This window comes from Oncorhynchus mykiss, chromosome 4, assembly GCF_013265735.2.
Source record: "Oncorhynchus mykiss isolate Arlee chromosome 4, USDA_OmykA_1.1, whole genome shotgun sequence".
In the NCBI taxonomy this organism is placed as follows: domain Eukaryota; kingdom Metazoa; phylum Chordata; class Actinopteri; order Salmoniformes; family Salmonidae; genus Oncorhynchus; species Oncorhynchus mykiss.
In genome coordinates, this window is record NC_048568.1 from 15,549,234 (window position 1) to 15,575,332 (window position 26,099).

Below are 26,099 nucleotides of genomic sequence, written 5' to 3' on the forward strand. Positions count from 1 at the left end.
GCTGCCACATAGTTAATAAAGTATTTTTAAACAGGCGTTTATCGTGTTTGCTGGGAACAGATGGCTTCTCAAATTGACCCGATTAATTCTCAGTACGTGTGTCTCGTTGGAGCTCCAGTGGAGCCTGGCACTACCGTGAGCGGCTCGGGGGGGGGGGGGGTGTAACAGCCTAACCAGTAACCGTGTGTCTGTCTCTGTTTCGCCCATCGGCAGGAATGTGGGGCCGGGTTTTACCGCCTGTCTGCCCGCAGCGGTGGCGCAGCCTCCAGAGCAGGCATTGGGAGCTGTGCGCAGTGCCAGTGCAACAGGCACAGTGAGGCCTGTGACCCAGAGACATCCATCTGCCAGGTAAGGTCTTTACAAAGTCCCCATGACCTGAGGAGAAGGGTGTTGTTGGCACTGGTTGGCAGGCTGCCCTGTGATTGCACCCATACCCGCCCACTCTACTCTACTCTACTCTACTCTACTCTACTCTCTGCCATAGATGGGTAATTAGCCCAACGCTTTACTTTTCAACTCAGTTTCACATTTACATCAGCCCAGACCTTTATCTAGCCAATGAAAAACTCTCCTCCTTTTATCCTCTATCTTCTCAGCTCCCCTGGTTTTCAAACCAGCTCTCAGTCTAAACAGTTGCACTTTCTCCAAGTGTAGAGGATCAGCAGATTTGTTCAGAAGCAATTTGATTGGCCACATGGTCCACTGCCACCAGGAAGTAGAGCATAGGTTAGTGTCTGGGGTAGATTTGACTTGGAAATACTAACAGAGATGTTACGCTAGAGAGAAGTCCATGCTGTTTAATGTGGAACATAATGTGCCCTTCAAATATAAAACAGGGCCTTTTGGTCAAGTTAATGACCAACAAAGCTCTTATTCTCTGCTTCCCAAATCTTCCCCTAGAGCACATGGAAGCCAGCCCTGCCTCGTGTTATAGTGTGGAACTGGAACTCTATGTTGTCAAAGCAATCCCAGCTTTCATTTGTATTTGTGCTAATAACAATATCATTTGCATTTTACGGAGCAGGCAAATTGAAAATGTTAAATGAGTTTGTACAGCGTAATTTGGTTAATTGAGGTACACAGGAAGTTAATGAACGTCTTTGGAATACCACGGCTCAGTAGGCCGCAACTTCCGCTGACTGATTAGTATTGCCTCTCTCAATTGTCAGTTTGGCACTTTTTCTCAGAGCAGAGTGGTTGAGAGAGGAGAGGAAAACAGCTATGGGCTGACAGAGCTCACACTCTGGAAGGGCCCTCACTTCAAAACAACAGCTAAAATACATCCACCCTCCACCTCGACAGCCACTGGGTTTTAGTTTGATTCTGCAGGTGTAGCCTATTTGAAGTGAATGGTTGTGAATGTGGATATGATATTAGTGAAGGGACGGGTGTCTTCTCTACAGAACTGCCAGCACGACACAGAGGGGGACAGGTGTGAACGCTGTGCCCCAGGATACTATGGTGTAGTGAGGGGCAGACCTGACGACTGCAAGCCCTGTGCCTGCCCCCTCACCAACCATGAGAACAAGTAGGTCACAGAGACACAGGTGCATGGCTCTACTACTGTACAATAAAGCAGCTCTAATCTGTAGCTCTCTCGTTCTCTCAGTTTCAGCCCTACCTGTGTAACAGAGGGATTCAACGACTACCACTGTACTGCCTGCCCTGAGGGCTATGAGGGAAAGTACTGTGAGAGGTACAAACTCACTCCTCAACATTTACAAACCCCAACATGCTCTTTGTGAATCATACTGAACTCACCTCATCAGGGACCTTGCCGCCCCACATTGCTAACTGAACATCACTTTCTGTTAGTTATCTACACTAAACCCTGTTGTCGCTCCTCTAGATGTGCCACGGGTTACCATGGCGACCCCCGTGCCCCCGGCGGGAAGTGTGAGGAGTGTAAGTGTGACCCGTACGGGGCGTGGCCCCAACCGTGTGACCCCCGCTCAGGCCAGTGCCACTGCCGGCCCGGGGCCACTGGACGCACCTGCAGCCAGTGCATGGAGAGGCATGTGTGTGGGCCCTCTGGGATTGTGTGTACGTATACTAATATAACTTACTATGGCACTGTTTTCAATACACACACAAACACAATTACTAGTACAGAAAATCAGCAAGGTTTCTTTGTAGGACTTTCTTGGTTGTTTTTTGTTCATTCAATATTCTAGACTTATCCTTTTTATTTTTTTTTATTTTTTTTAACCTTTTATGTGAGTCTAAAGTGGTAGGAAATTACTTAGGGGACAGTTGTAAAACTGCTTAGTTATCCAGGCCTTCTTGAGGATTATAATCTTCATAAGAGGGAATTTAGAGATTATTGAATTCAAAGACTTTGTAGTGATTTTTTACAAATTATTATTATTTATTTATTCAGGGGAACCCAATTGAGGCCAGGGTCTCATTCTTAATGGTGCCCTGAGAACAAACAATTCTCAAATCAATTCAATAAAACAGCAACAACAAAAAATACACCACAACATACAACAGATACACTACATTTCAACAACACAAATAAGTTATTGCAATCAACCAAAACACTCACAAACCTCTGTGAATGTGTTCCTCATCAGCGTTCTAAACTGCCCTATTGGCACCAGAGAATCAAGATGTAATGAGGATGGTAAATGATTCCAAACATAAAGGCTGATTTACCTAGGGACCTTAAGAGTTAACAAACCTTGTGAGCGGGTTTGGTACCTTGTTTTTGAGTCGACGTCCGTGCCCCGCGTAAATCTAATTTGCATTGTAAAAAAATCCCCATAAAAATCTGTTTAAGCTAGAGATATCAGTTGTTTTGCATGAGCTGTGGCAGAGCGACAGCGGTGTTTGTCAGACCAGGAGACATCTTGAAAATGTGTCTTCTCACAAAAACGTCTGTAGCCTCCGAACGGTATAATATGACCCCTTTATGGCTAGATGAGACTCTGGTGAACACGTACATGTTGGCTGTTTTGCTCTAGAAAGCCCACAAGCTTCACAAGACTCGTCTGAAGGTAGCCCGGTACCAGTTAAAATAATTTATGGAAATATTTATGAAAGTAGTTTAGTGCCCCAAAAAGTTAAATATGGGTAAAAAAATTAAATAAACTGAGCTTTCTTATATCTCTCAAATATAGGCCCTGCAGTATGTGACTTGTTTCAGGAAACTAGGCGTATGTCGCGCGTTACTACTTCACAGGAGAGCCATTTGAACGTAAACTTACATTTCTTTATCAAAATGCGTTTTTGGGCAGAAATGCCTTCTGGAACATGTGAACTTTCGTGTGCCTTATTAACAAACTTGTATGCCATCTGCAAATATGATTACAGTTGTTCAAGTACGAGCCTAGTTGGTTTAGCCAAGGAAAAAATCAGTAACCTTCCCGCTAGCCATGATTGGCTGAGATATTGAGTGGGCTGGACATGCCGAGAGATGAGTTTGGATTGGTCTGCCATGTAGCAGCGTCTGTCTATATTATGAGGTGGTCAGTATGTGTAGGTAATCCTTTCTAACGATGCTTTTTTGAAAGATATCAGGTAGTAGATCTGCGTAAGTGTTGCTCTCCACTTTCTGGAGGACCGAGTTTTGAAATCAGTGGAATTAGAGTATGATAGCTAAGGAGATTCTGGCGTTTGATTGCAAATATGCAGAATGGGTCGAAAAGACAACACACTGTTGTATTAAACACCTGTTTCCGGATTACATCTTCAAACTAGGGGAAACCATGGCACCCGTGACAGATAGGGAGATATGTCCATCCAAGAGAGTCTAGCTAGCGACATTTTCCGTTATTACACATTTCTAATTTAACATTACATATATGATCTGTGTAGTAATATTATTCGTATCTCAGAGCCATTAGCATTGCTAGTTATAGCCTAATGTTAGCTAGCTAACATTGAACCTGGTTGGTTATCTCCCTGCAGATTCATGCATAGTAGTAACTTTATGAGTTGGGATTATGGTTCATTGTTTAGCTAGCTAGCTACATGTCTAAACAAAAGACTTCACTATGCAAGTAATTATTTCAATAGATTGTTTATGATGTCACTGCAACAACTGTCGATAGACGTAGCTGGTAAATTAGCTCTGGCTATCTATTCCGATTTCAGAGTACTCTTGTCTGAGTGTGCCAGAGCGCAGAATAACTGACGAATTTACGAAAGCGCAACACCCGTTGCGTATGGCCGGTATCAGTAAACGTTACCAAAAAAGTGTAATTAAATTGTTTCCAGCAGCACAGTTGCAGTCACCAACGCTCTGGATAACATAAAAACAGCATAACCAGCTCTGCTAGGGCGTGTAAAATGGTCAGGGAGCTGTTATCTTATTTGTGTCTGGAATAAGCTAGCAAGCTAGCCAATGTTAGCCAGTTAGCTCGGGTGCTTGACTGCTGTTGTAAGTCCGAATTCTTGGATCAACCCTACTTTTCACCCAGAGCGTCCAGTGTGAGCGCTCTGAACGCTGCGAGAGCGAAATGCTCTGAATTAACGAACGGACAATCTGACAACTCTCAGTTTATAAACGCCCAGAGCACACTCTGGCACTCCAGATTAAGTTAATGAACACACCCGTTAAATTTACGAACACACCCGTAGTATAAGCCAGCCTTTAGTTTTGAAATATTTGGTACATAGCCTCACATGTGAATCCTTAAAGAGATGGGTGGGGCTAAAGCTTAAAATGGTGTGAACGATGCTGAATGGGTGTAGACAAAGGTGAGCTCTCCAGTAGGTACCAAAACATTCAAGGGACATTTTCTCAAAAGTGAGGTTACAAGTTTAGCAACTTTCAAAGCAGAATTACTCTGTATAATACGTGTATGATATACCATTTTCTAGCTCTGAGTCTATACTATCTTCAGTTTCTTGGCAATTACTCACATGGAATAGCCTTCATTTCTCAGAAAAAGGCCAGTTGTATTGCTTCTTTAATGAGAACAACAGTTTTCAGATGTGCTTACATAATTGCAAAAGGGTTTTGTAATGATCAATTAGCCTTTTAAAATGATAAACTTGGATTAGCTAACACAACGTGCCATTGGAACCCAGGAGTGATGATTGCTGATAATGGACCTCTGTACGCCTATGTAGATATTCCATAAAGAATTAGCCGTTTCCAGCTACAATAGTCATTTACAACATTAACAATGTCTACACTGTATTTCTGATCGATTTGATGTTATTTTAATGGACAAAAATGTGCTTTTCTTTAAAAAACAACAACATTTCTAAGTGACCCCAAACTTTTGAACGGTAGTGTATATACAAGTATGTGGACACCCCTTCAAATGGATAGATTCGGCTATTTCAGCCACACCCATTGCTGACACAGGTGTATAGAACCAAGCACTTCAAATGGATAGATTCGGCTATTTCAGCCACACCCATTGCTGACACAGGTGTATAGAACCAAGCACACAGCTGTGCAATCTCCATAGACAAACACTGGCAGTAGAAGGGCCTTGAGTAACGAGTAATGAGTAACGTGTAAAAACCACCTTTCCTCAGTTGCAACACACTACCGAGATCCAAACTGCCTCTGGAAGCAACGTTAGCAGAATAACTGTTTGTCGGGGGCTTCATGAAATGGGTTTCAATGACCGAGCAGCCGCACACAAGCCTAATATCACCCTGCGCAATGCCAAGCAACAGCTGGAGTGGTGTAAAGCTCGCCGCCATTGGACTCTGGAGCATGGGAAACGCGTTCTCTGGAGTGATGAATCACGCTGCACCATCTGGCAGTCCGATGGACAAATCTGGGTTTGCCGGATTTCAAGAGAACGCTACCTGCCCAAATGCATAGTGCCAACTGTAAAGTTTGGTGGAGGAGGAATATTGGTCTTTGGCTGTTTTTCATGGTTCAGCTTAGTTCCAGTGAAGCGAAATCTTAACGCTACAGCATACAATGATATTATATATATATTCTGTGCTTCCAACTTTGTGGCAACAGTTTGGGGAAGGTCCTTCCTGTTTCAGCATGACAATGCCCACTTGCACAAAGCGAGGTCCATAAAGAAATGGTTTGTCAAGACTGGTGTGGAAGAACTTAATTGGCCTGCACAGAGCCCTGACCTCCACCCCATCTAACACCTTTGGGATGAATTGGAACGCAGACTGTGAGCCAGGCCTAATCGCCCTACATCATTCCCCGACCTCACTAATGGTCTTGTGGCTGGATGGAAGCAAGTCCCTGCAGCAATGTTCCGACATCTAATGGAAAGCCTTTCCAGAAGAGTGGAGGCTGTTATAGCAGCAAAGGGGGGGGCCAACTCTATATTAATGCCCATGATTTGGGACTGAGATGTTGGACGAGCAGATGTCCACATACTTTTGGTAATGTAGTGTATGTTGGAAGCTTGTGCAGCAGAGCTTTGTTAACAAAAAAGGAGAAATTAAGTGATCTACGGAAATTTAGAGAGGGCCAGCTGACCTTCTGAATAAGGGTGCAGCGAGTATTAAACCTGTCACCTGTGATAAAGCGAAGTGCGCTATGGTACACTGCATCCAAGGTTTTTAGGTTAGTGGCTGCTGCATTCTGATTAAAGGTGCCACCATAATCAAGATCTGGCAGGAAGGTTGCTTGTACAACCTGTTTCCTGCTGTTTAGAGAGGCATGATGTAGTTCTATAAAAGAAGCCTACTTTAAATCTCAGCTTCTTAACAAGCTCATCCATATGTTTTTTAAACTTCAAATGTTTGTCAATCCAAAATCCCAGATATTTAAGGACAGGAACCTGCTCAAAGAGAAAATCCTCCAATGCCATCTGTGTGTAAACCATCTGAAATATTTCTAAGAGAATTAGACATGCATTCAGTTTTTCCTGTGTTAAGTATCAATTTCAAATCAACAAGGGCTTTCTGCAAGGCAACAAAATCAGATTGCAGCTGGTCAGCGGTAGGGTCAATAGCATACAGATGAATGTTACAGGTTTTTGCAGATAGACCAGTATTATTTATATAAATAGTAAAGAAAACAGGTCCTGAAATCTACCCTTGCGGGACACCTTTAGTAATATCAAGGTACCTTGACACCATCAGAAAGCACACATGGTGTCCTGTCTGACAGATAGTTCCCAAACCAATTGCAAGACCCCTGGAATGAGTAGGTGATGGTTGACAGTATCAAAGGCAAGTGTAGCTGCTGAAACAGTGCTAGATATGGGCAAAAGTGGGCAAAAGTATGGGCAAAAGTATGGGCAAAAGTTATCTACGTCAGAAGGCCTTTGTGAAGGGGGAGGACATGTGTCGCCTTCCAGATCTTAGAGATAGCGCCAGAAGCAATTTTTGAATAAAAAAAGTGGGTTAAAGGTTATATAATGGTGGGGGCAGAAAGCTGCAGTAAAAAGGGATCAAGCTATTCATCTCCTGTGAATTTTTGTACATACATTTTTTGCAAGTCACTTAGTACAAGTACAGCATTGACATAAAATGGTTCACTTTTTTTAAGAGTGAGTGCCTGGAAGTGCATCATTCTCTGCTATCTGTGTAGAGGTGTATAAAGGACTTTCTTTAGTGGAACTTGAGGTATTTTCAAAAAATATTATTTCAAATAGGTGGCCAGCTGAGGCCTAATGGTTATAAAAAGCACCACAACTTTCATTTTTGTCTGTTATGGTACCAGAGGCTGTCATAACCTGCTGGGGTAATGAGGAGGTGGAATTACATTTTTACCACTTTCCAGAATTTAGCTGGAATTTTCACCACTTTCAGATACACAATTCAAGAAGAATGTTGACTTTTCTAACCAGAGTAAGACATCTATTTCTCAAATGCCTAAAGGACTGCTAGTCAGAGATAGAATCAGTCATTAGTAGCCTTAGCCCAAGCTAAGTTTATTTCATCAAATCTTTCAGACAATTCATGCATAAACCATGGGTTAGATCTGCCCTTTACCCTTAATCTTTTATATGGGGCATGCTTATCTGCAGCAGAGTTAAAAAGAGAGGACACACCCAATCATGCAACCCCAGGTCATACAGGAAATGTTGCTTATTGAAAGTTCAAAAATGTATTTTTGTAATAATGCGCAAACAAAATGTTGTTAGTTTAGTATCTCTAATGCAGACGACGGTCACTGAGCTCGTTAGCAAAGATTCCAATGGCTGTATACTTATGAGGGGCGTTTGTCAGAAAGAGTAGATTTTTCAGGGCAGGTTGGGGCAGGTTGGTTTAGTTATCAGTTGAGTTCAATTTAGCTCAGTGCAAATATCTTTCAGTTTATCTGATACTGGTATCAACCAATCCAGGTTAAGCTCCCCCAATGTTAATAATTCAGATTTAGCATAGCACAGCAAATCCGATCATTTGCTTTGAGCAATTGGCAATGCCGAGGGAGACAATGTACTACAGGCTATATTATATATATCCCACGGCAGACAACATGTTATCCCAACCGCCAATCCCAAAGTAAACAAAGATGGTGGTCACTATATTTGTCAAAAAATAAGTCGAAGTTATGAAAGGTTCATTTGTAACATTGTTTGCGCTTGAATTATTGTAATTTCTTTGAGACTACATGTTATCATACTTCAGGCAATGAATTGTACTGTATGTTTTAGATACAATTCTGTAGGCTACGGTGCCAACTAACCTGGCAAGCTGACTATCTGAAATAATGTCTAACTGTTCCCAGTCATGGACTCTAGCAGGTTTCCTGAAGCAGTGATGGTAGGAGTCCATTGCTTGTTAGATACAGTATGTCAGATGATTCAGGTGAAACTGATTGGCTGCATGTTGTCTTGCCTTTGGGGAGGGTAACAGGATTTGCATGTATTTCATGCAGTGTGTGCATTTTGGAGTGTTTTATGACAAACTCTCACATTCACAGGATGTGTGCTATCTTACTGTGTGGATTGTCAGGCCTTCCTCCTTTATAACAGCGGGTCTATAAAAAAAATCATTTTCTGACATGTTAATTTCTCAACTCATTTTTTATGTGGCAAAATTCAGGAGAAATTCGAAGAATATGATAAATTCACACATGGCTTGTTGATTGTAGTGGTGTGTGTGCGTGTGTGTACTGTGTGTGTTTTGTTTCTCGTCGCTTGTGGCATGTCGAACACTCATAATGGGCTGCCAAAAGCCGTTTCACACTGTGTTAAATTTCACGCTCGAGATCCCTTCCCCCAGTGCTTCTCCTGTCTAATCTCAAACCAGCACAGAAACTCTAGGATTCTCCAAAGCCTAAAGCGTAGAGGATAGAGGACGGCTACCTTGAAGGGTTTTCAAAGAGTGGTTGTGTCTTTTGAAAGAGCGCTGGTGTGTGTGGGGGAATGGGATGAAACTAAACTAAACAAGGTGAAGGAGGAGGAAGCTGGGGTTCAACCCGTTCCACCATGTCGCTCAGATTTAAAAAGCACTTCTCCTAGACTTTGTCCTCTTTTCCAGTGCTAACATAGTCGCCCTTGTACATACCCCACATGAAAGTGTATAGTATACTATGGTATAAATACTATAGTATTCACAGTATAATTTTTGCAGACTTTACTGTAGTATCCCCTGTAATGTTTTTGTGGGCATGTATTTATTGTAGTATACTGTAGTATTCATAGGTAACTATAGAATAAATTCTGTAGTAAAATAAAACTGTAGTATATACTGTAGTAATTTATGTAATATTTTTACATATTGTAGTTTACTGTCGTATTTACTGTAGTGTTTTTGCAGACATTACTATAGTATTTACTATAGTGTTTTTGTTTGACTATCTTTGACATAGAAGTGGAGGCCTACTGGAAAATACAAAAATAGCACATTTTCCATAAACTGTAGGCAGGTAGGACTGGGGTCTAAACAGATAGTTCAGAGCTTCTGCTTTTTTCTATAACCTGTAGGGAACACAATATATGGTATATACTTGGCATGTAAAGTTTCTCACTTACGGGTGGCACAAATTGGGATATGGAGAACTGGAATGGGCAAGGTATACCCAAATTAAATACTGTAGTGTTTACTAAAAAAGTGTAGTGTTTTTGCAGATTGTAGTGTTTTTGCAGACATTACTGTAGTATTTATTATACTATTCTACAGTATACTACTACATTCTATAGTAAGTACTACACATGATCAAGGGATACTACAGTGTGTAATATAGTATTCTACAGTATACTAAAATTTACTACAGAATTCTATAGTAAGTGCTGTAGTATATATATATATAGTAATATATAGTAAATATAGTAAATTAGTATTTTTTCATGCGTGACAGTACATGTCCCTTTGGTAGAGATGTTGCCAGGCAACAAGCTACCATTAGCATCCCCATGCCCTTGGGGTTGCCCCTTTGACCCCAAGTAGAGTGTTTTGGTGTCCCAATGAGAGACTGTCCCAGTGTCCCCCATATACACACCCACACACAGCTTCAGAGCTCAGTGCCCTGACCACACACGTTAGCTGGGATTATTATTTGATTCTCTGAACGAGCCTGAACGCTCTCTAATGGTTTTAATTGGTGTCATTAGAGACCACTCGTCATTAGAGGTTTCTAACTGCCATGGTGTGTGTGTGTGTGCGTGTTGATGTCGGTGTGCGTGTTGATGTCGGTGTGTGTGTGTGTGTGTGTGGGGGGGGGGGTGTGGGTGTGTTACAGCCTGCGATGATGACTGTGCCGGGCTCCTCATCAGAGATATGGATAGACTGCATCGTATCATCACCAGTGTCAACCTCACCACCCCTCTGCCACCGCCCTACAAAGTCCTCTATCGGTTTGAGAACATGACGCAGGAACTCAAGGTGAATAGAAGGCACCCAAACACTTCCTTTAGTGTTCACCTTCGCTCCAAAGAGCGAGTACTACAATATTCCTGTATTAGACAAATCTATGATATCTAGATTCCTAAGATCAAGTTTGTCTCTGGAGGCCTACATTCAATTTGGCGTGTCTGTTTACTCACACTAGTGAGTACCTGACTGAATTGCTAAGATGAACAGAATCAGTTGTGATTAAGTTGCCCACATGGACAAGGTGCTGTGTAAATATCTCTCAGCTGTTAGTGTCTCAGGCGGGGACGTGGAGCCCGACTCACACCCCGGTTTCAAACACTCCTCATATCCCCTCCAGACAATGCCATAGCTCCACTCCGTTCAGCTAACGGCATCCACCTCTCTCTCACACACAAAGAACAAAGACACAAACACCACACTCTGTAACAGTGATATAACAGTGATATATTACACAAACAGTGGCATTCAAACGCATCTCAGCGGTGCGATAACAATAGTGCATTTCCCTCAAATCCTCGGAAAGCAGAGGAGATGGAGCTGGAGATATAAGGCACAACAAAGATGCAGATTATTACTAAAGGGCATCGTGAGGGGGGCCAATGAAGACATCACTTGATTGCTACCCTCATGTGGAAAGCCAGATCATTGGCTCAAGCTGCGTTTTTGGAGTCCACTGAGCTAGATGCCCTTTTCCAGCTGCTGGTGCTCTGCTTCTTATAGGCCTGTGAGGAGATGTCTGGCAGGAGCCCTACTGGCATAACACTGATGAATTGGGCTGGGGTGGATGGTTAAATACAGGGTATCGAGGCTCTGCTCACACCTCACTCCCCAGACCCATGGTGATTTAAACAGTAGATGACCTTTCTGCCTAATGCCCCATTCTGACATTCTCCCCTGCGTGTGTGTGTGTGTGTGTGTTCGTGTGTGTGTGTGTGTGTGTGTGTGTGTGTGTGTGTGTCTTCCACACAGCACATGCTCTCGCCACAGAATTCGCCGGAGAGGCGCCTGCAGCTGGCCGACAGTAACCTGGGCAGCCTGGTGACAGAGATGGACGATCTGCTGAGTCGGGTAGGTAGGACACTCAGGCCAGGCTGACACTGTCCACTCCTGAGTTCCCAGGGGAGGGCACTACTGTCCCTGTGGCCACTATGTGGCTGTCCTGGCTCCCTCATCAGAGTCTAGTAAAGGGGTCAACTGAAACTGGACCATCCCAATTCATAAAGCCGTCAAAAGACAGCCTTGTATGTACGTATACAATAATTAGTGTGAAAGATATAGGCAGTTGTGAGTGAAGGTTTTTATTTATTTTCTAAAAACAATTGGAATGACAAGGTTAGTCAATCAATATTTTGATTGATGTTAGGTCATACGTCACAAAAAAAGTCACAAAAAACAGTCACAAAAAAAGTGAGCATTACGACGATAGATTGTTTTGTTTCTTTTTTTCAAACGAATCTGTCATTAAAAGAAAGATATCATCTTCAAGTGAGGACAGGAACCCGAGGACTGAAAACAGATGAATACTTTTCTATTTAACTTTGAGATACCGGTTCCAGCAAGGTTTTCTTTGTGTCTGAGAACATAGAATAAATATACTGTGTCTGTAAAATGTATATACTGTAGTATGTGTAAGCTAAAAGTATAAGCCTAAGTATTGTTGTCTATTAGTTTACCCCAATTAGGGGAGGGGTGGTAGGGTTACGGGAAAATAATAAAGAAGGAAAATATATTTAATATATTTACAAAAATACAAAAAAAAAAAATATATATATATATATATACGTATATGGGGGATTGGAAAGGATGCAGATAATTACATTGCTAGAAGCCACAATTTATGTGCATTATTAAAGCTGATCAAAATATCCTTGGATCGAGCTTTCTCTGTTAACAACAAACCATCCACACTCTGTAAAAGACATGTACTTCTCCTTTTTCTGACAGAAAAAGAAATACATTCTGACATTGATGTTTTCCCTGATTCTGTCCTCATAACTCAATAGGCATTCAAGACCACTTCGTTATGTTGCTGGAGGAGGGGTTGGTCATGTAACCAAATATCGCACGCTCTGATATTGCTAAAATGTGGAATATAAGTAGGCAGTTGTCTGCCCTAAATACACAAACAAACAGCATTAGGATATTTTCATGCATCTTGGAAATATAGGCCTGTAAACACACAGATACAATAGGCGGAAATATCAACTATGAATATACCATTTAGATTTTAGTCATGTTGCAGACGTTCTTGTCCAGAGCACCATACAGTTAGTCCAAGATAGCTGGGTGAGACAACCATATATCTAAGTCATAGTAAGTACATTTTTCCTCCATAAAGCAACTATCAGCAAAGTCGGTGCTAGTGGGGGGGGGTTAAGTGACAGTTTTAGTTCACAAAACATATTTTTTGAGGAGGGGATCCGAAGGGGGGTGCTGTGGGATTATTTAAGATACTCTTTGAAGAGGTAGGGTTTCAGATGTTTTCGGAAGATGGGCAGGGATTCTGCTGTCCTAGCTTCTGCTTTTCCACCATTGGTGTACCAGGACAGAGAATAGCTTTGACTGGGCTGAGCGGGAGATGCCCTCCCGTAGGAGAGGGCCAAGAGACCAGAGGTGTAGGGTTTGAACATAGCCTGAAGGTAGGGAGGGGGCAGTACCTCTTGCTGCTCCATAGGCAAGTACCATAGTCTTGTAATTGATGCGAGCTTCGACTGGAAGCCAGTGGAGTGTGCGGTGGAGCGGGATGACATGGGAGATCTTGGGAAGGTTGAACACCAGGTCGGACTGCAGCGTTCCTGATAAATTGCAGGGGTTTAATGGCACAAGCGGGGAGCTCAGCCAACAGCGAGTTGCAGTAGTGCAGACGGGAGATGAAGTGCCTGGATTAGGACCTGTACCGCTTCCTGTGTGATGCAGGGTCGTACTCTATGGATGTTGTAGAGCAACACAAAAACAAGCATTACTCTACACCTGCAATAATCAATCAAATCCAATTGTATTTGTCACATGCGCCAAATACAACAGTACATACATATACATACAATTTCACCTTACAGTGAAATGCTTACTTACAAGCTCTTAACCAACAATGCAGTTTTAAGAAAAATAAGTGTTAAGTAAAAAAGTCCAGGATCCAGTTGCAGAGGGAGGTGTTTAGTCCCAGGGTCCTTAGCTTAGTGATGAGCTTTGAGGGCACTATGGTGTTGAACGCTGAGGTGTAGTCAATGAATAGCATTCTCACATAGGTGTTCCTTTTGTCCAGGTGTGAAAGGGCAGTGTGGAGTGCAATAGAGATGGCATCATCTGTGGATCTGTTGGGGCGGTATGCAAATTGGAGTGGGTCTAGGGTTTCTGGGATAATGGTGTTGATGTGAGCCATATGACCAGCCTTTCAAAGGTCTTATTTATTTGACCTTTGACTTTGATCGTGTTTCTTGGCCCAAGCAAGTCTCTTCTTATTATTGGTGTCCTTTAGGAGTGGTTTCTTTTCAGCATTCGACCATGAAGGACTGATTCAGTCTCTTCTGAACAGTTGATGTTGTGATGTGTCTGTTACTTGAACTCTGTGAAGCATTTATTTGGGCTGCAATTTCTGAGGCTGGTAACTCTAATGAACTTATCCTGTGCAGCAGAGGTAACTCTGGGTCTTCCTTTCCTGTGGCAGTCCTCATGAGAGCCAGTTTCATCATAGCGCTTGATGGTTTTTCCAACTGTACTTGAAGAAACTTTCAAAGTTCTTGAAATGTTCCGCATTGACTGACCTTCATGTCTTAAAGTAATGATGGACTGTCATTTCTCTTTGTTTATTCGAGCTGTACTTGCCATAATATGGACTTGGTCTTTTACCAGATATGGCTATCTTCTGTATATCACCCCTACCTTGTCACAACACACCTGATTGGCTCAAACGCATTAAGAAGGAAAGAAATTCCACAAATTAACTATTAAGGCACACCTGTTAATTTAAATTAATTCCAGGTGACTACCTCATAAAGCTGGTTGAGAGAATGCCAACATTGTGCAAAGCTGTCATCAAGGCAAAGGGTGGATACTTTGAAGAATCTAACAAATAAAATATGTTTTGGTTTAACACTTTTCTGTTTACTACATGATTCCATATGTGTTATTTCATAGTTTTGATGTCTCCAATATTATTCTACAATGTAGAAAATAGTAAAAAATAAAGAAAAACCATTGAGTAGGTGTGTCCAAACTTTTGACTGGGACTATACATCCCTCATTTTCCTCACTGACACTAAGTGTGCAAGGTTGATTCAAAGTCTTTGAGGTGACCAGGACATGAGTGTGTCCTAACAGGGTGAGGAGACAAAGTAGCCAGTGGTGGTTGTAGTTCTGGGGCCTGACCAGTTTGCACAGTTAACTGGTCATTCGGGGCAAGCTGTAGCAACAATGGTATTATCCTTCCTGTATGTCTGGCGGAGTATTGGGGCTTTGAGATGATCCGTTTCCATTTCGCTGTAGGCAATCAGCAGATGCAGCTTGCATACCAACGAGACCCCATTGACTAACAACTGGAATGTTATCCCTACCTGAATGATGCCGGGGATACTCCAGTAGTGGAATGGTTGCTTGTCTGGTTGTGAAAGGGCTGTCACAAACAGACGTGCCTTTCGTGTTTTTCATGTTAAATGTGGCGTACCCCTGCAGGTCACGTCCTACATGTTAGGCTTTATATTCATTTGGAAGTCAGGTAGGATGATAATTTGGCCGTTATAGACTGGGGCACGTCCAGCAGGAGATGTGATGAGTAACAGCACCTGTGACGGTGACCTCAGGTTACTTAGAGGTTAGTTCGAGTGTAGCTGGATCATAGACTATGACTGAGAAGCGTTGGTTGTGAGGGACATAGCACAGCTCCACACCCATATACATTTGAAGATGATCCCTGGGCTTCGATGGACAGTAAAAGGTTTGCAGAGGAGGTGGAGATGATCAAGCAACTGTCTCACAGTCAGTCCCCAGCCAACATAAACTATCATATACAGCAAGTTTTACCATCCCAATGTGCATCTTGTTTAGCCATAAATGGCATATGTCCTTATAGAGATGTTGGGAATACTGCAGATTCCCAGACCAATGCATGAGTCACCCCAGCATGAAAGCCCAGTACAGGTGTCAAATGGGCTGGTCAGCCAGGGTTGGTAGCAAAATGGGTACATATGAGGACAATGCACGCCAGAAATTTCCAGACGGCATTTTGGCTATTGAATGGCCTACTGACATGTGGCAGTCTATTTCCATGGTGTCTCTGTCTCTAGTAACTGCCTGGGAAGAGGACAGATTGTGGAGTGGGCCTATCAAGGACAGTTCTGGGAGGTTAAGGATGGCACTGACATTAGGAGAGGTGCAATTCCTATGACATATGAAGGCCCAATAAGATGGCATTGACTGTCAGGTTGGGTTGGTTCATTGTAGTGAACACCTGCCTTATGCGCTTGTCGTGTGTGGTTTGCACCTTCACCCATACACCGTGATGACGCCAAGTCAACACTGCAACTCCAGGGCAGACAGCCAGGACGGTGGACATGATTGTCTGGAAGAAGCAATGTGCCGGCTCAACCCAAACACGAGTGCATCGAACCATTCCAATGTGCATCACAAATGCAGTGAGCCAGCAGAAGGCCTTGTTGGATTCAGGCAGACGTATTGGACTAGCAATTAATCAAAGCTCAATTCTGAATGGTAAGGACGCGACTTAAAGGAGAACTTCACTCAAAAACAATATTTTGGTACTTCTTTCATTAGTCCATTGTTGATATACACTGAGTGTACAAAACATTAGGAACAGCTTCCTAATATTGAGTTGCACCCCCCTTTTCCCTCAGAACAGCCTAAATTTGTTGGGGCATGCACCACAGTGATGCTGGCCCATGTTGACTCCAATGCTTCTCACAGTTCTGTCAAGTAGGCTGGATATTCTTTGGGTGGTGGACCATTCTTGATACATACAGAAAACTGATGAGCGTGAAAAACACACATACACAATCCATGTCTCAATTGTCTCAAGGCTTAAAAATCCTACTTTAACCTGTCTCCTCCCCTTCATCTACAGTACACTGAAGTGGATTTAACAGGGGGCATCAATAAGGGATCATAGCTTTCACCTGAATTCACCTGGTCAGTCTATGTCATGGAAAGAGCAGGTGTTCCTAAGGTTTTAGACACTCAGTGTAGTACCAAAAGTGTTTTGCGTGTTAGCAATCAGTGCAGCATTTTGCATAATATGATGCTAAATGCATCATACCAGCTGTATTTCGAAAGTTACATATCTTGAAAACTTGATTGCTGACATACAAAAATGGAAATATAGTGTATCAATAATAGACTAATGAAACAAATATCATGGGTGGAGTTTTCCCTGCAGGGGCAAGTTGTCGAGCTAGGGAGAGGGTCAGCTAGGGAGAGGGTCAGAGTCCAGGGTTGGATTCTCTTTCCTTTGGTTGGAGCCTCCCTGTTGCCTCACTGATTCTCAAAGATGCTCGTGTCTTGGAATGCTTCGTGTTGCCATGCCAAGCAGAATGCTTCCTTTGTATGCTGTATATCCAGACAAATGTGTTTGAATGTGTATGGTGGGCATATTGGCTTCTTAATAGAGTTAAAGTACACAAAAATATTGAGTACAAGTACAGTACACAAATCTGAAAAATGTATCTCATTTTAAACATGCACAGATATGCACGTGTTTAAACCACAGTTTAATGGTAATGTGGCAGCCATATTGGGATTTTGGATGCCATATTGATTTGGAGTCAAGCCTAGCGGGGCCGTCTAATGTAATTGCAAGAGTGGAGGCGAAACATATCAAATCCACAGAGGAACCTTTCACTGGGAAAAAAATGACAGTTTTCAGTGTCTGAGCCCACTTGCCTTAGAGCTGATAACAACAGACACAACATGTTCAACTGTATCCGAATTTGAGTAATATCAGTGTTAGCCATTTTGGGTTGCATGAGCTTGCATGAGCATTGTGCTGCACTTTTTGAGTTTAGGGGGTGTTTTCCTTAGAGCCAATTACAATAGTCAGCCATCATCAAAAAAACACGCTTTACTACATGTATATTTGTCAGGCAGGACCATACAGCACTGAGAGCTTGGAAATGTGTAACCCGCTATGGGCCGGTTTACCAGAAACGGATTACCAGACTGAAGTTTTCATTCATCTTAAATATTAATAATTGATATTTCCGCCAATTATATTTGTGTGTTTAGAGGCCTATATTTCCAAACTGCTTTAATGTTTGTTTGTGTATGTAGGGCAGACAATTAACTACTTGTATTTCACATATTAGCAATATCAGAGCTTGCAATATTGGGTTTACATGGGCTTATGTTGCCCCCCCCCCCCCCCCCCCTCCTCCTCCTCCTCCCCCTCCAGCAAGGTATAATTCTGCACTGTTTGAGTTAAGGGGGTATGTCACAACATAACAGCTTTTGCAGTAAAATATGTTTATACAACCATTCATTCCATTTATGGCTGCTTGAATCCCTCAATCATTATTTTTTAATCTATAGAGCATTTCTGAAAGGTCTGACTGATGGTTATGAAATAGGTTTGTTTGACCAGGTACTCTGAGGCTGTCCATTGTTAGACCATAGTGGGCCACGGGATTCAGGATTGGAAACGGGCAATCAAGGGTGCATCTTGAATGAACATGGAACACTGGCCCATCCTGGATTGGTTTATCTCTAGCCATCAGTTCATGTCCATCCAACTGATTGAGTGGGTGTGTGTGTGTGTGTTCTTGCTCAGGCGACCAAAGTGTCGGCAGACGGTGAGCAAACAGGTGATGATGCTAACAGAATCCACAAACGAGCTGAAGACCTGGAACTTTTCGTCAAGAACACCCTACTGGCTGCAGAAGGTACTGCGTCTACATTCCTATAAGATTCTCCCACAATAATAAAAAAAAACGGTTAAATCTAAATGACTTTCCTGCCATAATGCTAGCTTAGTGTCTGAGAGCAGAGTACTAATTCAGTGTTGTAAAGGCCGGAGGGTCAGGATGTTGAGGGAATTAGTGCCTGGGCTCTGTGCTGTGTCCTCTGCTCTGTGATTAGGCGCCTCTGTGTTGTGACATTCTCTCTGGGTTGAAATTGGAAGATGAATCACTTGATAAAGGGCCTAGTTGCTGTAGCCGTGGAGCCATGTAATATCCTAATTAATAGGGATGGAGGATGGGGTCTGGAGAAGGCGGTATAATCAGAGTGGACTGGCACGTGGTGGCTCCTCACTGTGGGCAACGTGATTAGTGTCAGCAGGGAACATTTCTCCACCCAGCCTCGCTTGCCTCGCCAGCATGGACTAGCCCCGCTCCACACTCTACAGCAGGTGGGACTGGTACTGCCAGATCTATACGGCACACATACACACACACACACACACACACACATAGACACACACACACACACACACACACACACACACATAGACATCAAGCATTTCGCTACACCCGCAATAACTTCTGCTAAATATGTGTATGTGACCAATACAATTTGATTTGATTTACGCACGCACGCACGCACGCACACACACACACACACACACACACATAGAGATACACACACGCACACATAGAGACACACACACACGCACACATAGAGACACACACACACACACACACACACATAGAGACACACACACACACACACATAGAGACACACACACACACACATTGAGACACACACACACACACACACACACACACACACACACACACACACACACACATTGAGACACACACACACACACACACACACACACACATAGAGAGGCACACACACACACACACACATAGAGACACACACACACACACACACACACACACACACATAGAGACACACACACACACACATAGAGACACACACACACACACACACAAACATGCACCCAAACCTTCACTGAGGCTCAAACACAGTCTCTGACCCTTCACAGGATTGGACTGGTTCAAATGGGCTATTGACATGTCTACTGATTGAGCGCAATGACACACTTAACAGATGCCATCCTCATTTACATTAAAATAGTATTTTCTGAAAGATTTCCAAAAAGCAATGAACACACTGAAAGTCAAATTCACAGAGCATGTCTCACTTAACTTCCCCACAGATTTTCATAAGCACATCGAGCAGCTCGTGAAAGCGGTCAGGAAGAGATTGGATAGTTTTTTTCCATGCTGATGCATTCGTAAACGAATCAATCTGATGATGCGATCCACGGGAACGTTTGTGTTTAATTGCCTTTGAAACATGGTATGTCATTATTCCTCACCGGGCTCCTTTAATAGGTATATATTTTGTCTTTGTAATGCCGTGAAATGTTTATGTTGGAACTCTTCAGGAATGTAAGGAACGCATCCAATTAAGTCTCATCTTCATCTTTTATTTGATGATCTGTTTTCTAATTAGAACCCAGCCGGAGCAACTTCTCTCCCCGTCTCTTTTGAACTGATCGGGTTTTTGATTTCAAAGACCACATTCATTTGATTAAAGTACATTGTTTTGTCAAGCAGAATTTGAATGTCTTTGAACCTAAAAAGAAGTCTCCAATTGCCATTGAATGGGATGTAAAAAAGTGAAACTTTTCTGCTTTTGTTGTCAATCACTTTGTTCTGCCTTGCCTTTGAGCCGCTCATCTAATCTGGGCGCTAGCTAGCTGCTTCTGTAGCTCATCCATCTGTGCTCTGAGAACACGCACACAAAGCCTTGGCTGTGCGCACATGACACGCATATGAGCATGAGCTGCATCGTGGCATCTAGTGTCGGTCAAAAGTAGTACACACTTCCTGTACTAACTAACTGGCCCTTGGGCAGGTTGAGAGGCCAGGGTGGATTCAGCATGGCTCTTTGATGTTAGCAGCCTAGCGAACAGACGCACAGCCTTTTCAGACCCCCCCCCCCCTCTCTCTCTCTCATCAACGAGGGGGTTCAGCTTGATCTCTCTCCCTCTTTCTGTTTTTTTCTGTCTGCCTGTGCTGCCCTCCTGCTCTGTCTCTGTCTGTCTGTCTGTCTGTCTGTCTGTCTGTCTGTCTGTCTGTCTGTCTCTCTCTCTCTCTGTCTCTGTCTCTCTGTCTCTCTGTCTCTCTGTCTCTCTGTCTCTCTGTCTCTGTCTCTATCTCTCTCTCTCTCTCTCTCTGTCTCTCTCTCTCTCTGTGTGTGTAATTTAACATGTGGTAGTCAGTCTGGATGTCTGCCTCCAACATAATGGTAATCTTCATGGCATGTCAAAGCAGCAGCAGTGTGTTTTGATGAGAGGAGACATGTCTCAAACTCTGTTTGATTTCTACAACACATTCTGTTCTCAGGCTTTCAGCTAGAGGTGACAGTATAGGACACTATCAGGAGATGGAGAATTGGGCCTTATGGCAGTGTGTATGTGTGTGTGTTTGCATGTGCGTGTTAAAATGAGAATGGCTTCCTCGTGTCCTCTATCCTCCAGTTCTGAAGGTCAAGGCTAAAGAGCTGAATGAGACTCTGGGCAGGAGGAACGGAGCTCCAGAGAAGAGCCTAAACGAGATGCACCAGGAGATCGAGACCATGTTAGCCGAGCTCCGCAAACGCCAGCTGGGAGGCAAGAAGCACATCTCAGAGGAGGAGCTGGGGTAAGGCCTGACTACTCAACCTCAGATCACAGATAGCATGAGAGATGTCTAGCTATTATGGTCCACACAGGGATGGAACCATCCAGTCATACGCACACATGTTATACACCACTGAATGACTCCTGTGTCATATTTCTAGGAAGGCATCCCCTGCATTTCCTGGGTCATCATAATCTCAGCTAAATGAATGCTTTCATATCCTAGTAAACGAAGGGAGGCGATCCCTTTAAAAACATACTGGTATTCTGTACCAACTTTCACATGTGCGTTTTGTTTCTTCATTTTTTTATATTCCAGAAATAATCTTCAGCAAATCTCAGCTGAATAAATAAAGTTTACTTTTCTTATGCAAAATCTTAATGAACTAATTAAAAGTGGCTTGAGGTGGGTGATAGGGATATTATTCTAATCCAACCAGCTTCCTTCTGGCTGAGGCCTGGAAGAGTCACGCAAGAAGAAAGAGTGACATCTAGTGGCTGGTCTGATCCTGCGTTGAAAGGAGAAAGGAGAGACAAAGAATATCTTACCTCCTTCTCACACCATACAGTGCTCTGATGTGCTCTTCCCCTCTTCCTGTCCCTTTCCCAATCGCCCTCTCTCTCTTTATCTCTGTCTATTTTTCTCTAAACGCTTCTCTCTCTCTCTTTCTCTGTCTATTTTTCTCTCCAGACTGGCGGAGGCCCTGTACCAGAAGGTGAAGCGTCTCTTCGGGGACCCCCACCAGGCCACGGAGGACCTGAAGGCAGAGGTGACAGAGAAGATGGGTGACCACCGGGCCAAGCTGGATGACGCCCAGGCCCTGATGAAGGATGCCCAGGGGAAGAGCAGGGAGGCTGGGGCCCTGTCCGGACAGAACCAGCGGAACCTCACCACCCTGGAAGTCAGCAGCCTGGTCACACATACATACATATACTAACTATCCCATAGCGATGTATGCACCATCGCTCACAACGTGGGTGGTTGTTTCTGTAAAGTTACTGGAGCGACTGTTCTTGTCTGTCTGTTTGCAGAGGAAGAGGGATGCTGTGAGCTCAGTGAAGAAAGGAACTGAAGACGTGCTGGCAGATGGAGAGCGCATTCTGGCTGAAGCTAATGGTCTCTCAGACAGCATCAATAAGGAGATTGAGGTATACACACTCTTTTGCTCACACACATATCCCAACTCCAATCAGGCCTGTCAAGCCCGTCATTGTGGAAGGAAGACACACCTTTACTCTGTTGGGTTGCTGTTGTGATGTCAGACAGATGTAGCCTGCAGCACTATTGGACTTTACTGTAGACCTTTCTTCTGTCCAGGACTTCATTTGTACATCTGTACGTCCCACCTGCATCAACGAGGGGGGTTCAGCTTGATCTCTCTCCCTCTTTCTGTTTTTTTCTGTCTGCCTGTGCTGCCCTCCTGCTCTGTCTATCTGTCTTTCTGTCTGCCCCTTTACCGCTCTCTCTCTCTCTCTCTCTCTCTCTCTCTCTCTCTCCCTCCCTCTCTCTCTCTCTCTCTCTCGCTCTCTCTGTCTCTCTCTCTCTCGCTCTCTCTGTCTCTCTGTGTGTGTAGGATCTGGAGGAGATGGAGCATGAGCTGGGTCCTCTCCATGAGCAGCTGGACTACAGGGTGAGCCGTCTGACCCAGGGCCTGAGTGGCAACACCCTGACTGACCTGCTGCAGGACGCTGAGAACCACGCTGCTGAGCTCAACGAGTCCTCAAACATACTGGACCGGTACAGACAGACAGACATACACAGGCAGGCACAGAGGCTGGCTCACAGACAGTGTATTGGCTGGTGTCCTAACCAAGTCTCTTGCTGTCTCCTCATAGCATCCTGGCGGAAGCCAAGAACCTGTCCTTTAATGCCACGGCAGCATTCAACGCGTACAGCAACATCAAGGACTTCATCGAGGAGGCTGACAAGGAGGCAAAGCAGGCCAGGGCACGTGGGACAGAGGCCCTTCAGCTGGTGAGATCTCTGTCTGTGTGTGTGTGTGTGTGTGTGTGTGTGTGTGTGTGTGTGTGTGTGTGTGTGTGCGTGCGTGCAAGGACTCGAAGAGGACCTCTCTCTCTAATGTGCTGAGCAGCAGAGATTTGGCATTTAAACGTTTTGCATTTCCTTATTCATTTCCATTTGTAACGCTGGAGAGATCAAAGTTCCAGCACTGTCGCCCTTATTATCATGACTCTGCCTCCTGCAGCAGCAGCCAGCAGAGGTGGCGACAAACCTGTTCGCCCTCTCTTTCTTCTTCCCTTCTTCTCTCTGAAAGAGAGAGGGAGAGGCTCAGCTGGCTGAGAGGCTCCTCAGCCCGTGTGTCCTCTGTTCAAAAACACTGCTTTTCCTCTCCATGCACTATTACTGTACTGTAACAATATATAAAAAATATATAAAAAATATTAATTTATGCACTTTAATGTGTTAAGTTACGATCTTAAGTCATGTGCACCTAAGGTTCTCTATTGATAAAATATATTATAAGTTCTATATTAAACAGTGTTTGTGTAGTACAAGATACCTATGAGTATCTTGTACTATTTTATTTTTGTATGTACACTATGTAATTCTTCTACTACATTATTCGGTCATTGTAGAATGCACTGTTCTGATATCCAAGCTTACGTTCTTGGTGCACACACACACCCAGGCATCAGGACCCAAGGGCTCTTTGAAGGATAACGCCAAGAACTCTGTTCGGAAGAGCGCTCAACTGTGGAACGAAGCCAAGCAGTTAGAGAACGATGTGAAAGGTAAACCCAGTTCCACTGAGACAAAAGCACGTTGATCCTCTCCCCATACAACACCCACCAACTGTGATAATAAGCGCCAGACATATTTCAAAGAGCTGTGTTTTTCCTGAGGAGAATTGGCGTGGATATGTGTTTTGGAACCCGAACGGACCGTCTTTGTGTTTCAGAGAACGCTGAGAGTGTGGGCAGTCTCCAGGCCAGGGTGAAAGCTGGCGGCTTGAAGAACAAGGGCTTGCTCAAGGATCTGGACGATACGCTACGGAAGCTGAATGCAATCCCCAATGGTAAACCACCGGAACAACAGTAGGGAATGACCTTTGTTTAAAAAGAAAGCTGCAAATGAAATACTTCTTGTTGATGTGTGTTGCTGCTGGAGCAATTTTGTCAGGCAGAGCCCAGGATGTTTGGAACAGAATGGATCGATAGTGGTGTAGCTAGGAGGTGAGAGGCCACCCGCTCTTGTAGATCCACAGTGACAGAAGTCAATGCGGCACAGTCCAGGTTAAATATGGGAAGGTATCAGGCAGACGAGGCGGCGGGGGGTGCGTTTAAATCATCTGACAGGTGGACAGCAGAGTTGACGTGACGCTTTCTGTAAGGCTGCTAAGACATCATGTAGGACAGACGACCTCCGATAGTCCGTACCATGTTGGATTACTAGTCTCTCTAGAACTTTAGATTACTACATGCTGGATACCAACTGTGTTGTCCAGATACCGCAGCCAAGCTCCAGGCCACCAAGGCCAAGGCAGGAGATGCCAACGACACAGCCAACAATGTTCTGGCCAGACTGAGAGACATGAACCTGAGCCTGATGGGCCTGAAGAAGAACTACAGCAAGCTGGAGGATGACGTCAACAAGGCCAACAACATGATCCAGGACCCTGAAAAAAACAGTAAGAGATCCTCTGGGTGTTGTAGTTCAAAAGGGTAGGCAAGCCTTAGCTGTAGTATCTACTCTATAATAAATGTATTGTCTGCGCCAAGTCATGACTTAAAATGCATTTGTTCGGGGGGGTTTTGGGGTTCAATTTAGTGTAGATAGCTATTACTCTGGCTCATTTCTGTCTCACACAGTGGCATTGTATAATAATGTACCTCACATGTGTTTTTCTTTCTGTCCCATGTTTCTTTTGAACCCCAACAGCAATAAGTATGTATACCTTTCATATTACCTGATTAAAGCTCCTGCATGACGACAAGAGAGAGTACCCAGTAGTGCTGCATGGGCTGTACCATAGCTGCCGGGAAAAAATAGTAACAAAAAAATGTCTCTTTCTTCCTTTCGTTCTGTCTTCCTCAGCATTCCATCTCTTTGTTTCACTTCAACGGGATTAAAACGCTTCACTACGCCTGTTATCCTAATGTTTGCCTTGGAATGATTACCGGTGGCTAATTATGAGCGCGTGGCAAGCCATTTACGATGTCATCCTATTCTTTTGCATAGCCGCTTTCAGCTCTTTACCTTTCAATAAGTGATTATGATGCTGCCATCTCTCCGCTGACTTCTAACTAATAGGCCTGGCTCACAGAAAGCAGTGGCTCTGGAATATCTAGAGCACTTAGTAAGGAAGTGCGATCTTTGGCGTTTTTAGACTGACGTCGCTCTACCCGGTGTGTGCGTGTCTGTCCGTCCCTTGTGTGCGTTTGTTCTTGTGCGTGTGTGTGTGTGTGTGTCAGTCCATGCAGCGGGGGCCAAGGTGAAAGACCTGGAGGACGAGGCAGACCGACTGCTGGATAAGCTGAAGCCCATCAAGGAGTTGCAGGACAACTTGAAGAGGAACATCTCTCAGATTAAAGAGTTGATCAACCAGGCGCGCAAGCAGGCCAACTCTGTGAGTCACACTCCTCCTCTCTCGTTCCCACCTCCTCTGTTTCCACTGCTTTGATCAGTGGCTTCTAAGCCGGCCATTCGGCTAATTGTGCCATCATCACGGGAACCATGATCTACGACTCGTTCTCTTTAGGCTGCGGTGCACATGCATCGCCACAGGTTGAGGGAAGCCTCTGTTAAACAAAGAACATTCTATCAAATAAA

General features: G+C 43.9%; 1 protein-coding gene across 13 annotated transcripts in view; it reads left to right on the forward strand.

Annotated features, from left to right (window-relative positions):
- Positions 1–26,099, forward strand: part of lama2 (laminin, alpha 2) — a 140,415-nt gene that overhangs the window by 99,437 nt on the left and 14,879 nt on the right. For 7 of the 13 annotated variants that reach the window (XM_036975718.1, XM_036975723.1, XM_036975720.1 and 4 more), the window contains 17 exons: positions 214–348; positions 1,404–1,528; positions 1,610–1,696; positions 1,850–2,043; positions 10,577–10,719; positions 11,680–11,778; positions 18,482–18,593; positions 21,167–21,329; positions 21,999–22,209; positions 22,340–22,456; positions 22,882–23,045; positions 23,144–23,282; positions 23,959–24,061; positions 24,229–24,345; positions 24,775–24,957; positions 25,209–25,214; positions 25,742–25,896. In XM_036975718.1, coding sequence (XP_036831613.1) covers positions 214–348; positions 1,404–1,528; positions 1,610–1,696; positions 1,850–2,043; positions 10,577–10,719; positions 11,680–11,778; positions 18,482–18,593; positions 21,167–21,329; positions 21,999–22,209; positions 22,340–22,456; positions 22,882–23,045; positions 23,144–23,282; positions 23,959–24,061; positions 24,229–24,345; positions 24,775–24,957; positions 25,209–25,214; positions 25,742–25,896 — 2,253 coding nt within the window. The remainder of the gene's footprint in view (positions 1–213; positions 349–1,403; positions 1,529–1,609; positions 1,697–1,849; positions 2,044–10,576; positions 10,720–11,679; positions 11,779–18,481; positions 18,594–21,166; positions 21,330–21,998; positions 22,210–22,339; positions 22,457–22,881; positions 23,046–23,143; positions 23,283–23,958; positions 24,062–24,228; positions 24,346–24,774; positions 24,958–25,208; positions 25,215–25,741; positions 25,897–26,099) is intronic. The other 6 variants (XM_036975719.1, XM_036975721.1, XM_036975728.1 and 3 more) reach the window with 3 other exon arrangements.